The following is a 13821-nucleotide window of genomic DNA, read 5'->3' as shown; positions in this document are numbered from 1 at the left end:
AAGGAGTTCATTAACTGGAGAAAGGGTGCCAGGAAGAGTGTGGCAGGGAGGTGACAAGAGAGGTAGACTGAATGGAGAGAGGATACAAGAATGAGGTGGGAGGGTGGATGAGGAAGAGGCTGTGTCGTTTGGATGGGCAGGTGAGAGAAGTATGGAAAAGAGATGCCTTGTACCCCTGGCCGCCTACTGAATACGCTTTGTTACTGCAGGGGGATGTGAGTGGTATTCTTTTAGCTTCTCTTATTAGGAGGTTTATTCATCTTTGGAGATTTCCTTTCAAAAGAGTGAATTTAAATTGGAAGGAAGTGCACTCAGCACGTTAATAGCACTTGGGTTTGAATAATGGTCAATGGATAATATACACACATCTTTACATATCATGAACATGAATATGCTTTACTATTTGATGTTTTCTATTTTTTTCCAATTCTTATTATCATAAATTACATTTTACAAATTAAAGAAAATTTTATTCATAAAATTCCAGCAATGTTTTGACTAATTGAAATGCATTTGAAATAACTGAGATGCAGTGTTCACAATTTCCACTATGGTTAAAGCAATAGTCTGATACATGATTACATCAGAAGGAAAGTGTACCTTTCAAATTCAGATCCAACATACTAACAATTCCTCTGTAACTTATGTTCTATTTTTGATAATAGGACATCTCCAAGTTTGCAGAGAAAGACAACATAGTTCTTGGAGAAGGTGGAATCACACTGAGTGGAGGTCAGCGAGCAAGAATTTCTTTAGCAAGGTGAATATCTGATTATTCATCCAACAAGCATTTGTTGTAAATATGATGCATGTAAAAAATTATGGATATTTCTCCATTTTCTTTGTAGTCTGTTCCTAGAATTGAAAAATGCTGGATCTTACAGCTAGCAGGTTAAGAATAACCTTTAAGAACTATAGATAATGACATAGTAATTCATATCTGATAAAGCTGGTGGCTTTTTAAAAATGCATACCTTTATATTGGTATGTGTATGTTTGTGTGCCTTATGATATGATTTATTCCAAATGGAAACCTTGGGCATTCTATGCAGCACAGGAAAGAGAAATGTGAGTTTTTGTTTAGCCCTTCATACAGTCCCTTGCTTACCCTACCCCACAATGTACACTCCTGCTCTAGGCTTCTGTTTATACTTCTTGGTTTACATAAACATACATTTTCAAAATTTTCAACATAATTGATAAATCACATAACAAAAATAGCAAGGGAAAAGATGTCACTTAGCTTAAGTCGGTAATCTTTAAAGAAAAATAAATAGGGCAAGCAATCTAGGATTGTGGGGGTTTGGGAGGCCCCTTGGTAGAGATACTCTTGGTCTAAGCATTTTGAACTGTCCATGAGAAGTGCATAAAGTTAATTTGTGTCAAGAAGAAAACTCTGTAGTTAATCTGTAACTTTCAATTTAAAAAATTATTGGTGATGTGGGGTGTCAAATATTCCTCCAGTTTTATTAGAACAAAATTCTTCTTACTGTGTTGCTCAAGTTGTTAACAAGAAATCACACAGGTTTGTTGATATTATGGCTCCTTTGCCTTACTTTCTCCTGCTTTCAAAAGCTGGGACAGGAAACTAACTCAGTGAGCACCTGCAATTGCCTAGTGCTATTCTAGGTGGGGTGTCTATGTGTATGTGTATAATTTTATAGACTCTCCGTATCACTTTGCAAGAAAAGGATTGTTCTCCTTACCTTATAAAAGAGCTCATGAGGTAATTGAGGCTGTTAGATCTTAACTTGCCAAAAGCCACACTGGAAAATGGCAGTTACAATTTGAACCAGGTCATCTTAACTCTACATTAAACTATGCCTTGATCTTGGTAGTACGATGTCAGGTAAATCAACAGATACAGATAATTCACCGACAAGATAATGGCTTCTAAATAAATGAAAGTTGATTAAGCTGTGATTCAAAGTAAGACTGGCCTTGAACAATCTATTTTAAGTTTAGGTAAGACAGGCCATATGGCTCCTAGACATTCAACATAGAATTTGTTTTCTACCAGTATAAGATTTGTTTTTATTGTAAAGTGCACAAAGTTTGAGATATTAATGAAAATAATTATTTATTGCTGTTCTAATCAGAATGTATTGTGTGTTGTCCAGTTTTGGATGATAAATATGTTACTTCTAATTTCTTGAGAAACTGTGGTCATAGATATGAAGGAGAGAGAAAAGAAAGTGAGGGAAGAAAGCCCTTGAGGGTGCATTTTGATGGAGGTTTTCCATCCAGCTCTTCCATGTTGTTTTCAAAAATAATTTACACTGCAAAGTTCTTTTAGAATTTACTTTGACTTTTTGTCATTTCTGTTTTTTAATTAGCATTATTATTACTTCTATTAGTTACCTGCTGATTAAACTCAGTTTCCTTTTTATAGAAAGTACCAAGAATTATACATAAACACTGACTCCTATGTGTTTGGGATAGAGATAGGGTTACTAACAACTGCAGCTGAAAAATTTAAATGTTGTGAAGAAAGTATCTCATTTCTGTTCACTTGGGAATTCATCTTCATCTTTGTCCTAAGATCAACCTAATGAAGATTTTTCTTGCTCATAAAGTTTTATTTTTTAATTTTAAAATAATATGGGTATACATTTTTATTGCAAGTTTTTAATCCTTTACTTGCATGGAATTTTTATGCATATGGTCCAGAAACTAACACTGTAAGGAGCAAAAAAGTAATATCAATCATATAGGCATAACAGCACTGCTGTCAACTTACTGGTAACAGCAACACTGAAAAAAACTTAAAAAATTATTTCTCGTAAGTGTTGCAGTTTAGTTGCATTCTCTGACATCTTTCAGGATGGAAACAGTCTGTTTTCTTCTTTGTTTCCCCAGCAAAATGCAAGATCTCTGAGGGCAGGGACTGTGTAAATTTTACCATTGTATTCCTAGCATGTAGGATGGTGTGTGGCTCTAAATAGATACTAATGTTAAAAGGTTTCCGTCTTTCTTTTTCTTTTTTAAGATAGTATTTAAAATTGTACGTATGGTGTGATTCAGTTTGTAACTCATGCTAGTTCATGTCACTTACATTTAGCAAAAACACTTCAGCAGTTCTTGAAGGGTAGTGAAAAGCTATGAAAATCATATATGACTTATCTTTTTGTTCTTCACTTAAAATCATCTACATTAAATGACACAGGAAATATTGGGGGAATCTAATTTAACTTCCATTTTATTTTTAGAGCAGTATACAAAGATGCTGATTTGTACCTGCTAGACTCTCCTTTTGGATACCTAGATGTTTTAACAGAGAAAGAAATATTTGAGAGGTATGTTCTTTGAATAGCATATAATGCTTATGCTAAAAGACAAGAAGACTTTTGTACCATCTGTAGACTGTGTATTTTCCCTTGAGAAATATGACCACAATTGTGGCTCATCATGCAGAATATAATTTTGCACTTACTCAAATCTGATCTTCCTTCCATGGTCAAAATTTAAGATCACTTCTGTGAAAACCATTTCTGACCACTTCATGCTAAACCAATTTTTCCCGTTACTGTTGCCTTAACAATCACTGTCTGTAGTTTTTATAGTGTTGTTGCCCTGTGACATATCCTGTATTAGTTTAATTGAGTATGATACTTAAGTATTTTTATTTACTTTGTGTGTAGTATTTTATTCTAGCTCCTCCTTAGATGTAAACTTCTTAAGGAATTAAACACACTGAAATGTTTTAATATTTTAGTGAGGGTGAATGCTCAGACTACTCATCTACCTCAATACCACCTTCAGTATCTCTTCCCCAGCTGCACAGAGCTTGGGGTGTACATTTCATCCAAGTTCCCATTAGGGCTCAATGTATATGAAGTTCCTAAGAGGAACAGGTCGTTATATGGAAGGCAGCTGTGCTCACCACTATACCACCAATGCCTTCTATTAAATGACTTGGTTTCATAGTTTCAAAATGATTTCGTGACCTTAAAGTAGTTTATTAGGAGAACTATCATGATACTCTTCTAGAAACAAAGATGTTAATCAATAAGGATGTAGAGGGGTGTGTGTATAAAAAATGGCTGCCTTATTCCTAAAAGCACCTTTCCTAGAATTTAGTTAAATTTAATACCTATGATATTATTTTTACAATCCTGTGACTGTGATAGGTAACTTCTTACCAATATGAACTTTGCTAGCTATGTTAGTATGTTAGAGTATAATCTAGAACGAGTCTTAACATTTTAATGCCTTAAAAAAAATGATTTTCTCTTAGATGGTTGTAGTTAGGATTTACCTCTAGACTAGAGGGAAATTTTTTGGAGGAGGGTCAAATTTATTATTCAGTTCTCAGGTTTGTTATTGTTGCCATTTTTTTTTAAATAAATGAGATTAGTCTTATGAGATAAGCTCTTGAGAACTAAACTGGTGGTCAACTTAAAATATAAAAGGAAATAGAAAATTTAAAGAACGAGACTCTGATGTTTAAGAAGACTGACAGAAATATAGACCCCAAGGAATCTTAAAGGTGATCTAAAAATTCCCTCATTTTCTAGATGAATCAACCAGGACCCAGAGGGTAACAAGTTTGTTCAAATATTTATTTAAACATTTATTTAATATCAGATATTTAACTTCATTCTATGTCTGTTAACACTCACCTTTACAATATAGTATACTATAGTAATTCAATAATACAGTATTTGATGCCATAATAATTTGAGGCAGCAAATTAGTTACTATTGAGGATTTACTTTTAGAATTATTTTAAGTATAATAGTAACACTGTATGATAGAGGTTTTCTACAAGAATACATTAATGAAATGTTAAAATGCAATACGTATACTATTGTAATAAAGTGTTTATAAAATTAATATTTGTGTATTTTTATATTCTTAAAGCTGTGTCTGTAAATTGATGGCTAACAAAACTAGGATTTTGGTCACTTCTAAAATGGAACATTTAAAGAAAGCTGACAAAATATTAATTTTACATGAAGGTAGCAGTTATTTTTATGGGACATTCTCTGAATTGCAAAATCAACGGCCCGACTTCAGCTCAAAGCTCATGGGATATGATACTTTTGACCAGTTCACGGCAGAACGAAGAAATTCAATCATAACTGAGACTTTACGGCGTTTCTCACTAGAAGGAGATAATTCTGTGTCCTGGAACGAAACAAAAAAACAGTCTTTTAAACAGACTGGAGAGTTTGGTGAAAGAAGGAAGAACTCCATTCTCAATTCAATCAACTCTATACGAAAATTTTCGATCGTACAAAAGACTCCACTACAAATGAATGGCATCGAAGAAGATTCAGATGAGCCTTTAGAGAGACGGCTGTCCTTAGTTCCCGATTCTGAGCAAGGAGAGGCGATCTTGCCCCGGAGCAACGTGATCAACGCTGGCCCCACGTTTCAGGGACGAAGGAGGCAGTCCGTTCTGAACCTTATGACCCACTCCTCTGCGAACCAGCGTCAGAGCATCCACCGAAAGACAACAACATCCACACGAAAAATGTCACTGGTCCCTCAGGCGAACTTAACTGAAATAGATATATATTCAAGACGATTATCACAAGATATTGGTTTGGAAATAAGTGAAGAAATTAATGAAGAAGATTTAAGGGTGTGTATAAATGACCAGGGTCATGTTTTGGGTTTTTTCATTTCTTTCTCTCTCTTTTTTTTTTTTTTTTTTTGGCCACAGAGTGGGATGTAATATATACAATGTAGCAAAACTTACTTAAGTTTGAATTTAGGTTGAGGTTTAGTTTTAAGATTCCCAAAGTCGGTAAATTATGTAAATGACTTCACAATGTAAAAGAATCAACTGTTCCCTTTTGTGATGGACGTATCTCTTCCTATAAAATGTATTGTAAGTCAAAACAAGGGCTAGTGTTGGCTTCTTTACTAAGCCAGTGATAATCATTCTTATAAATTAGAAAAATTATAAATTATTCTAAGTCTGCTTTATTACCAGCTTAAAACCCCTGTGGGGAGAAGTGAAGTGAAAATAAATATATAAACAAATAGCTTCAGTTATTGAAAGACCTTGATATGTTTCTATGTGGAGGTAGCCTCTGTAAGGAATATAAGGATCTAGTCTCTTGACTAGACTAACATTCAAGTTTATACATCTGTCTTGCCTGAATTTAGTTACTGTGAGCTTTTCTATCTTTTAAATTTGTTTTATACATGGGATTTCTGGACAGATTACTTTTAAAGAAGGTATGTGAAATTCAATGTATTCTAGTACCACGCTTCCGATAGAAAGTCTTTTATATTAAGTTTTAAAGAGTAAAATACTTTTAAGATAAAATACTTTTATTCTTAAAATAGGAAGCAATATAAAAGAGAAGAGTTTTGGTTTGGTTTGTTTGTTTGTTTTACTAGAAAAATTTCTTAAGTACCTTGGATAAAACAGGCAGTGTTTTAATAAATTGATATGTTTAATAGTATAGTTCAATTAAGAGTAGTGTGACCTTTGGCAAGTTACACATCATTTAATATCTCTGGACCAAGATTTCCTCCTTTGTCAAATGAGGGAACAGAATAGGTGATCTCTAAAATACGTACTTTCAGTATTTCTATACTTTAAAAAAAGATTTCTTAAAAGATGTTTTATCTCTATGGTTTTAATATCAATCTGAATGAATTTTTCAAACCTGAACCTCTAAGTTTAGTTTAAGTCATAGCTGGAAGGAGAGAAAAAAAACTGGCTACTAAGGGATGTACAGATATCAGTTGGCCTTCAGGTCTATTGGAGGAAATCTCTATAGCCAGCACAATTCCAAGTTGTATTTATCCATGGACCCCTAAAGAAATAAGTTAAATCAAAGAGAGTTCTAGGAAGCTTCACTTTGCTGATACCATTTATTTGATAAAAATGTGTGACACTGTTAAGCGTTAAAATAGTAAAGTTGTCTAAAAATAATCCAGTTGTATTATCAGTGATATAATTTCAGCATTTGAAGAATTACAGAAGTTTTCATTTTTCAAAAGCTGTGTTTCTCCAGTGGACCTTTTACTGGCTATGGAGTAACATCACACATGTCATTGAAAATTCGTTTCAAATAGTAATATTCCTTTATTTCCACACATTCAAAATAAAACCACAATGGTGGTATGGAACTGTATTGTCTCACTATAATAACCATGATTTTCTTTTTCAGGAGTGCTTTTTTGATGATGTGGAAAACATACCAGCAGTGACTACATGGAACACATACCTTCGATATATTACTATTCACAAGAGCTTAATTTTTGTGCTAATTTGGTGCTTGGTCGTTTTCCTGGCTCAGGTAAGAATTTTCTGTTGTAAAATATTACTGTGATTTAAAATTAAATTAAGAATAGTTTGGAAGGATGTATACAAATACATGCACACACAGGTATAAATGTGTATATATATACATAAATACAAGTGTATATGCATATATGTAACTTTACATTGTATAATGATAAGCATAGTTTTATAGTTCTCCTATTTATATTTTATTATTTCATACAGAGCATATTAAATATATTTAAGCACATATCTTCTATATGAGGAGTTTTTAATACAGAGATTCAAAACCTCCAAATAGAACGCCTTTGTATGGGTTGAAATTAAACACTGAAAATTATTCTGCACTAAATTTGAAATTTATTTAACTCTAGGTAGTGCATTATTAAGTATGTAAGTTATGAATCACCACCTTTAAAAGACTATTTTGTCACAAAATAAAATAAATCTATATTAGGGGCTTCGTAACCATTTTACACAATCCCTTCAGAGATTCAAATCACCCATTTGCTTACAGGATTGTCTTCAGCACTACCACTGTGGTCTCTTTGCCATGCCTGTGCTGTCCTTCCCAACACCAGGTTAAAATAAGAGGGGAAAGAGAGAACAGTAGACACAAGTTCAGTTCCACCTCCATGTGGGTGGCTCCCGAGGCTGGTTGGTGGATGAGGTTTTACTCTAGATCAGGAGCAGTGAACTAAATGCCAAAAGGGACCTGGCGGAAGATGTCTGCGATTGAAGATGGAGAATGTTTTCCCCCCAGTTGTCTAAAGGGGGCAGTTGTATCTCAACACCAGCCAGGGACTTCCATGGGGGAATTTGGGATGAGTTTTGCCAAATCTTCTTATTTATCACCTTAAGATGAAAATCCAGATTTTTCTGTAAAATGTTCCCATTTTTAAATGTGGGTAGTTGATTAAATAGAAACAAATGGATACTATGTGGGCACAACAAAACACATCTGTTGATTGGATTCGGCCTGTGAATGACTACTCTAGATTAATTTTTTCCAGAGGACACTGCTGGATATATCCTACTCTACAACCTAAATCCAACATAAGGCCCAAGCTGCCAGTAGGGAAGAAATGACCCAGGTGAAGAATGGCTTCTTCTGAGGGTGTATAAATGTAGTCAAACCTGAAACCTAAGCGTGTAACTACATCATTTTCTTACTTGGCTGTTTCTACCCTCAATTAAGAAGTCTACACAAAATACCATTACTCTTCCCTGACCAAGTAAAGTAGTGTGAAATATCGAAGGGGATGTACTGGAAAGTTGTACACACTACTTCAACCTACAAAGTGTCAATTTCCATTTGATCTTTGAGTTCTGATGATGTCTCTTCTTTACTATTTTAAAATGAATAAACCAAATGGAGGCTGGACTCGAGATGCAGTAGACCATGGTGCCAACTCTGGAATCAGGCTGACCTGGCTGTGAATTATAACTCTGTGTTATCAACTCTATGAAACTGAACAAGTTAGTTAGCATCTCTGAGCTTCAGTTTCTTCATCTATAAAATGGAGTTTTGATAGTACGTTTCATAGGCCATTTTTGTAGGTTAAAAGACATCATGATTATAAAGCATTTAATGAATTTGGCACATAGTGAGCAGTGTTAGTTACTGTTCTCACTAATATCCTTATTGTCTATCATCATTACAAAGCTCAAGATGATTTGAGGTGGACAAGTCCACAAGTGACATAAAGGAAGTTTCAATAAGTCATTTTATACTTTAACAAAAATATGGGGTTGAGTAATTTGACACCCTCACATGAGAATAAAAATTGCATTGAAATGTATTTCACATTTACCTCATTAATCTCTGCCAGTCATGCCAAATGACCAACATTAATGTGGGTAAAACCCAGTCTTGTGCCATATTTAATCTCAAACCAGCCCTTTATAATTGTCAAAAATTTGAACCCCTGCATGGGAAGATCAATATTACTTGAATATCTTTAATTTAGTTTTGTAGGAAAAAATGGTCCTTTCTGAATGTGGTGGTGATTTATGTTCATTTACAGGAACTTTGTCCCATGCAGCTCCATAGAGCTGAACTTGTGCACCCCTCAAAATGGTGTGCAATTAATTAATTAATTAGTGGATTGAGCATTGGGCCACTGCATATGTGTACAATATTATTAGCACACTTAGTCAAGAAGACAGTGGTCCATTGTCTTCAGGCTAGAAACCAAACTACAACAGAGGGTGTAAATGTTGTATAACTTCCCATTATTAGTTCAGCTGTCACAATTACTGCAAAAACTTGACTTTTTAATGAACAAAACAATCAATAATGTCATTTTTTAGGCAAGAAATAATATAATAAATGATAAGCCTTTTGGGCCAGTCTCCTGAAGGCATTGCCAGTTAACTGGCTCGCAAAATTTTTAATAACAAAACTTGGTGATAATAGATAAATAGTAATTGTTTTAATTATGTGCTTAGTTATAGAGCTAAACAGATCATTCACTGATGTTCAGAATTCTGTTGATCCTTTGAATCAAAATTTACATGGTTTCCTTTTAGACTAAAATCCTGTCTTAATACCAGTGTGCCCCATTCTCATTACAATTGAAATATCTCATTGGTGCTTTGCATCCTGGTACAGGTGCTAATCCAGGAAGATAGTTTAGGTCTTTTAATCCTTGAGGCTCATACTCAGAGTGATCAGAGAACCTAAAGAAATGTTAAGATAGGTTTATTCCTTGATAAAAATGATGTATTCATTTTTAGTTTTCATAGGGGCCATACTTCAATTTAGATTTTATAATTTTAAAGAGTAGGTCCCATAAGCTTCCCTTTTAGAGTATGAAATAAATAGTCTTTGAAAAAAATGTCTTCAAAGTGCTAAACTGAAAACATTGGTTTGGTCTATTTGATTTGTTACCACTTAACATTAGTGTCATTTTGATAAGGGAGTCAGCCTACCTTTATGTTTTTGTACTGTTTTATTTACTACAGGACGATATCTTCTGTTAAGTTCTTAGATAGTAGCACCAAGAATCTAGGCTTTAAAATTTCTACTATGTTGGTCTTTCTAGTGCTGCTGCTTGGCAGCGCATCATTGACTAGATAGAGAAGAAATGCAAGTAATAAAGTGGGAGGCACTTTCCTCCTTCCTTTTACAACAACCAGGGGGTATTGTTGTTGCCTGGAATATCTAAAGACTCTGTTTAGTGCTTTTATTCTGTGATTTTTAAGAAATGTGTCAGAGAACTGCTGTATACTCTTCCTTTACAATTTCCTTTCTGTTTGTTAATGAGGAACCCCTGGGTGGTTTTACATTATTAATATATGTAATATGCTCCCATAATATCTCTATTGATAGTAATACCTCTATTGGTAGTAATGCTTTTAAGGCAGCTTTATTTAGCAAGGGTCTATGTTTTAGGGCATGATTTGACCTGCAAAGCATTGAAATCTGTGTATGAAGTCATGACTAGATGTCACTTTACTATTACTACCTGTCATTCGTTCAGCCATTTATTCATTCAACACATATTTTGAGTTGAGTATGCTAGGCATGATTCTATATGTTGTGTATCCAGTGAAGAACAAAACAGAACATAGAGATGGAATACACTCATGTACTTCTGTTTATCGTGTTAAGAGAACATTCATAATGCTGTGCTCCTTTGGTAAAACCCCCAAATACCAGTAGGTATTCATTTGCACACAGATCTCATTTTCTGATTCGGTAGGTAGCTCTGAATTCTGTGTATGTACAAAGCTTATAGAGTGGATTGGTTCTGGTTCTTTATCCTACAAAATATAATATGTCACCTGCTTTTAAAAATGCTTTCTATATGATTATTCTATAACTTTCTCTCTGTTGACATTTGTAAATTTTGTTAAATTTAAGTGTCCTTTTATCCATCCATCCCTTTATTAAGTACAGATTTACTGAATGCCTATCATTTACCATGTGTTGTTATAGGCATTGAGGATGCAATGGGAAAGAGGACAGATGGCTCCTCCCTGGTCTTATGAAGCACATTCTGAAGGAGGAGATAGGCAATAAATACGTTTTGATGGGGATAATCGCAGAGTGTGAGAAGAACCATTAGGAAATAGTGTGCTAAAGTAAAGGCGGGAAAAAGAGGGTGGACAGGGAGGCCTTCCTGAGGAAATGACATTTAGTTGATGCCTGAAAGGCAAGAAGGACTCAGACATGCAGAGACTGGGGCAAATACAAAGGTTTGGTAAGTTATGGAAACTGAGAGGAGGTCAGCACAGTTGGGGAAGTGGAAGAGGTGAGTGAGTGGCATGTCATGGGGTGATGTTGGAAAAGTTAGCCAGAACCAGGTTTGCAGGACCGTTAGCTGTAGTAAAGAAGTTGGTTTTTATTTTAAATGCAATAGGAAGCCTTTGAAAATCTTCATCCAATATATATGATTTTTTAAAATGTTTTGAAAAAGATCACTCTATCTGCTACATGAAAAATGAATTGGATAGGGACACGAGAGGAGGCAAGGACATCTGTTATGACTAGAAGAGGTGGCTGTTATTAACTAGGTTCAACGTCCAGAGTGTTAAGAACCCTAAGTCAGATTTAAAGGCCTCTGCAGATACTCTGCAGTGAAATATTTAGGAGTTGTCTTCTTTGTAGCTTATTAAACACTCACATTAAACACAGAGACTGTTTAAACACAGAGACTGTTGGCAATTCCAGCATTATTGACACTTCTTTCTGGTTTTTTTTTTTTTTTTTTTGGTGGGGGGAGGTAATCAGGTTTAATATTTTTATTCATTTATTTTTTAACAGAGGTACTGGGGATTGAACCCAGGACCTCATGCATGCTAACATGCACTGTACCTCTGAGCTGCACCCTCCCTTCCTCTTGACACTTCTTTAACTGGAACAAAGAGGGACTATTCTTCATGAGAGAATGTTGAGCCATAATACCTTGTTTGGTCGTATTCACGTTTCTGAACCTTTTGTATATCTGGCTTTAGCAGTTTTTTTCCTCTTTCATGCTCATTTTCTTTAGTTGTGAGTATCGAGTCTTGTACCTGGCCAGGTTATGTTGTGGTAGGGCTCCTCATAAGTCTTGAACATATTCCTCCTCTAGTTGTACATTACTACCTTGGAAACCACGCTGTTGTGGTTTTACTTCATACATGATCAGTCTTCGTCTGTCACATCTCCAAAGATGTTTACTAATTCATTTAGCAAATATGTCTTTCAAATATAGGCACTGGGCTTCTTTTTCCATATGTGCATGCTATGATATCCTTTCCCCAACATGCCGTTTTTAAAAATCATATAGACAAATTATATAATTTAAATTCTGACCTAGCTTCTAAATACTGGCTATCCTTTTTCATCTTGGCATCATTTGCAAAGTTCATGAATCCTTATCGTGGCCATTCATGGATCTATCCTTAGAGAATACCATCATTAAATTCCTGTTGCCTGGCATGGGTCTATAATGAACACTCTGTCTACACCCCTTCATAACTAATAGTCTTAATCTCTGCATGCACTGTCCAGTACAGTAGCCACTAGCCACATATGACCATATAAATTAAATGAAATTACTTAAAATAAAATGTAAAATTCAGTTCTTTGGTCACCCACATGAGCCAGATTCTAAGTGATTGAGTGCCCTGTGTGTCAAATGGCCACAACGTAGAACAAAGCAGAGAACGTTTCTTTTCTTGTGGAAATTTCTCCTGGACAGTGCTGGTCTAGACTATACTGTTTTCTGTGTGATATGGAATGATGTTTAAAACCCTGAAAAAGCTGAAAATAAAGACCTTTGCGCTTTTCCTGTTTAATCTTCCAGGGCCGTCCTTCTATCATAAACTGCTTGAACTTTATAACCTCAAACATTCTGGAAATTAAATGTTAGAACTTGATTACTCAGTTGTTTCCATATGCCCCAGACATTTTTGCTAAAGTCGTTATGTCAAATCCTTGGAAATGTTTTTGTTCCAGTCAATGCAAGTAGTTTGGGTTGGTGGTCTCTATTCATGAGAGCCAAGAAATAAATTTACATTGCACTGATTAGACCAGTACCTTTAGAAACTGCTTTGATTATTGTTCCAGGGTAAACATTGTAAAATACTTATTTTGGGAATTTACTCACATTCAGGGAGTGTTGGCAATGCCAGCATTATTGACACTTCTTTAATTGGAACAAAGGGGGACTATAGTAACTGAAGAGTGACTCAGAAATATACCCTTATCTAAGTTCCTGAGTAATTTGATTAGTCTTAAGAAACAGGAAAATATTTGTACTGGAACAAAGACTTTTGAAATAGCTAGATTATTGCCGAGTTTCTCATCATTTTGAATTCACTTGAATATCAAGGAAACAAAGGTAGCTTTTATTCATACAGTGCATGGAGGCTGTGTGTATAATGGAAAAAAGTAGGAAAATGAGAATGATACCATTAGATTTTTCATTATTATGCACCTGTCTGATATGTAAATTTAACTAAAAATTATACACTCTTTAAAGTGTAGGACTTCATAATGTAACTTCTTAATTCTAAACATTCTCCACAATTTTTATATGGTACTATTAAATACTTATGATAAACTTGACGTAGATTAATGT

The 13821-nt window shown here is 34.7% G+C and overlaps 1 protein-coding gene across 5 annotated transcripts in view; it reads left to right on the top strand.

The window, feature by feature from the left end:
• Positions 1-13821, top strand: part of CFTR (CF transmembrane conductance regulator) — a 168450-nt gene that overhangs the window by 87999 nt on the left and 66630 nt on the right. For all 5 annotated transcript variants that reach the window (XM_032483621.1, XM_032483623.1, XM_032483624.1 and 2 more), the window contains 4 exons: positions 666-760; positions 3210-3296; positions 4864-5590; positions 7137-7265. In XM_032483621.1, the coding sequence (XP_032339512.1) occupies positions 666-760; positions 3210-3296; positions 4864-5590; positions 7137-7265 (1038 nt within the window). The remainder of the gene's footprint in view (positions 1-665; positions 761-3209; positions 3297-4863; positions 5591-7136; positions 7266-13821) is intronic.

The sequence above is a fragment of the Camelus ferus genome, chromosome 7, assembly GCF_009834535.1.
Source record: "Camelus ferus isolate YT-003-E chromosome 7, BCGSAC_Cfer_1.0, whole genome shotgun sequence".
In the NCBI taxonomy this organism is placed as follows: Eukaryota; Metazoa; Chordata; class Mammalia; order Artiodactyla; family Camelidae; genus Camelus; species Camelus ferus.
The sequence above is the reverse complement of the archived record's forward strand: the minus strand, read 5'-3'. Positions and strand labels throughout refer to the sequence as shown.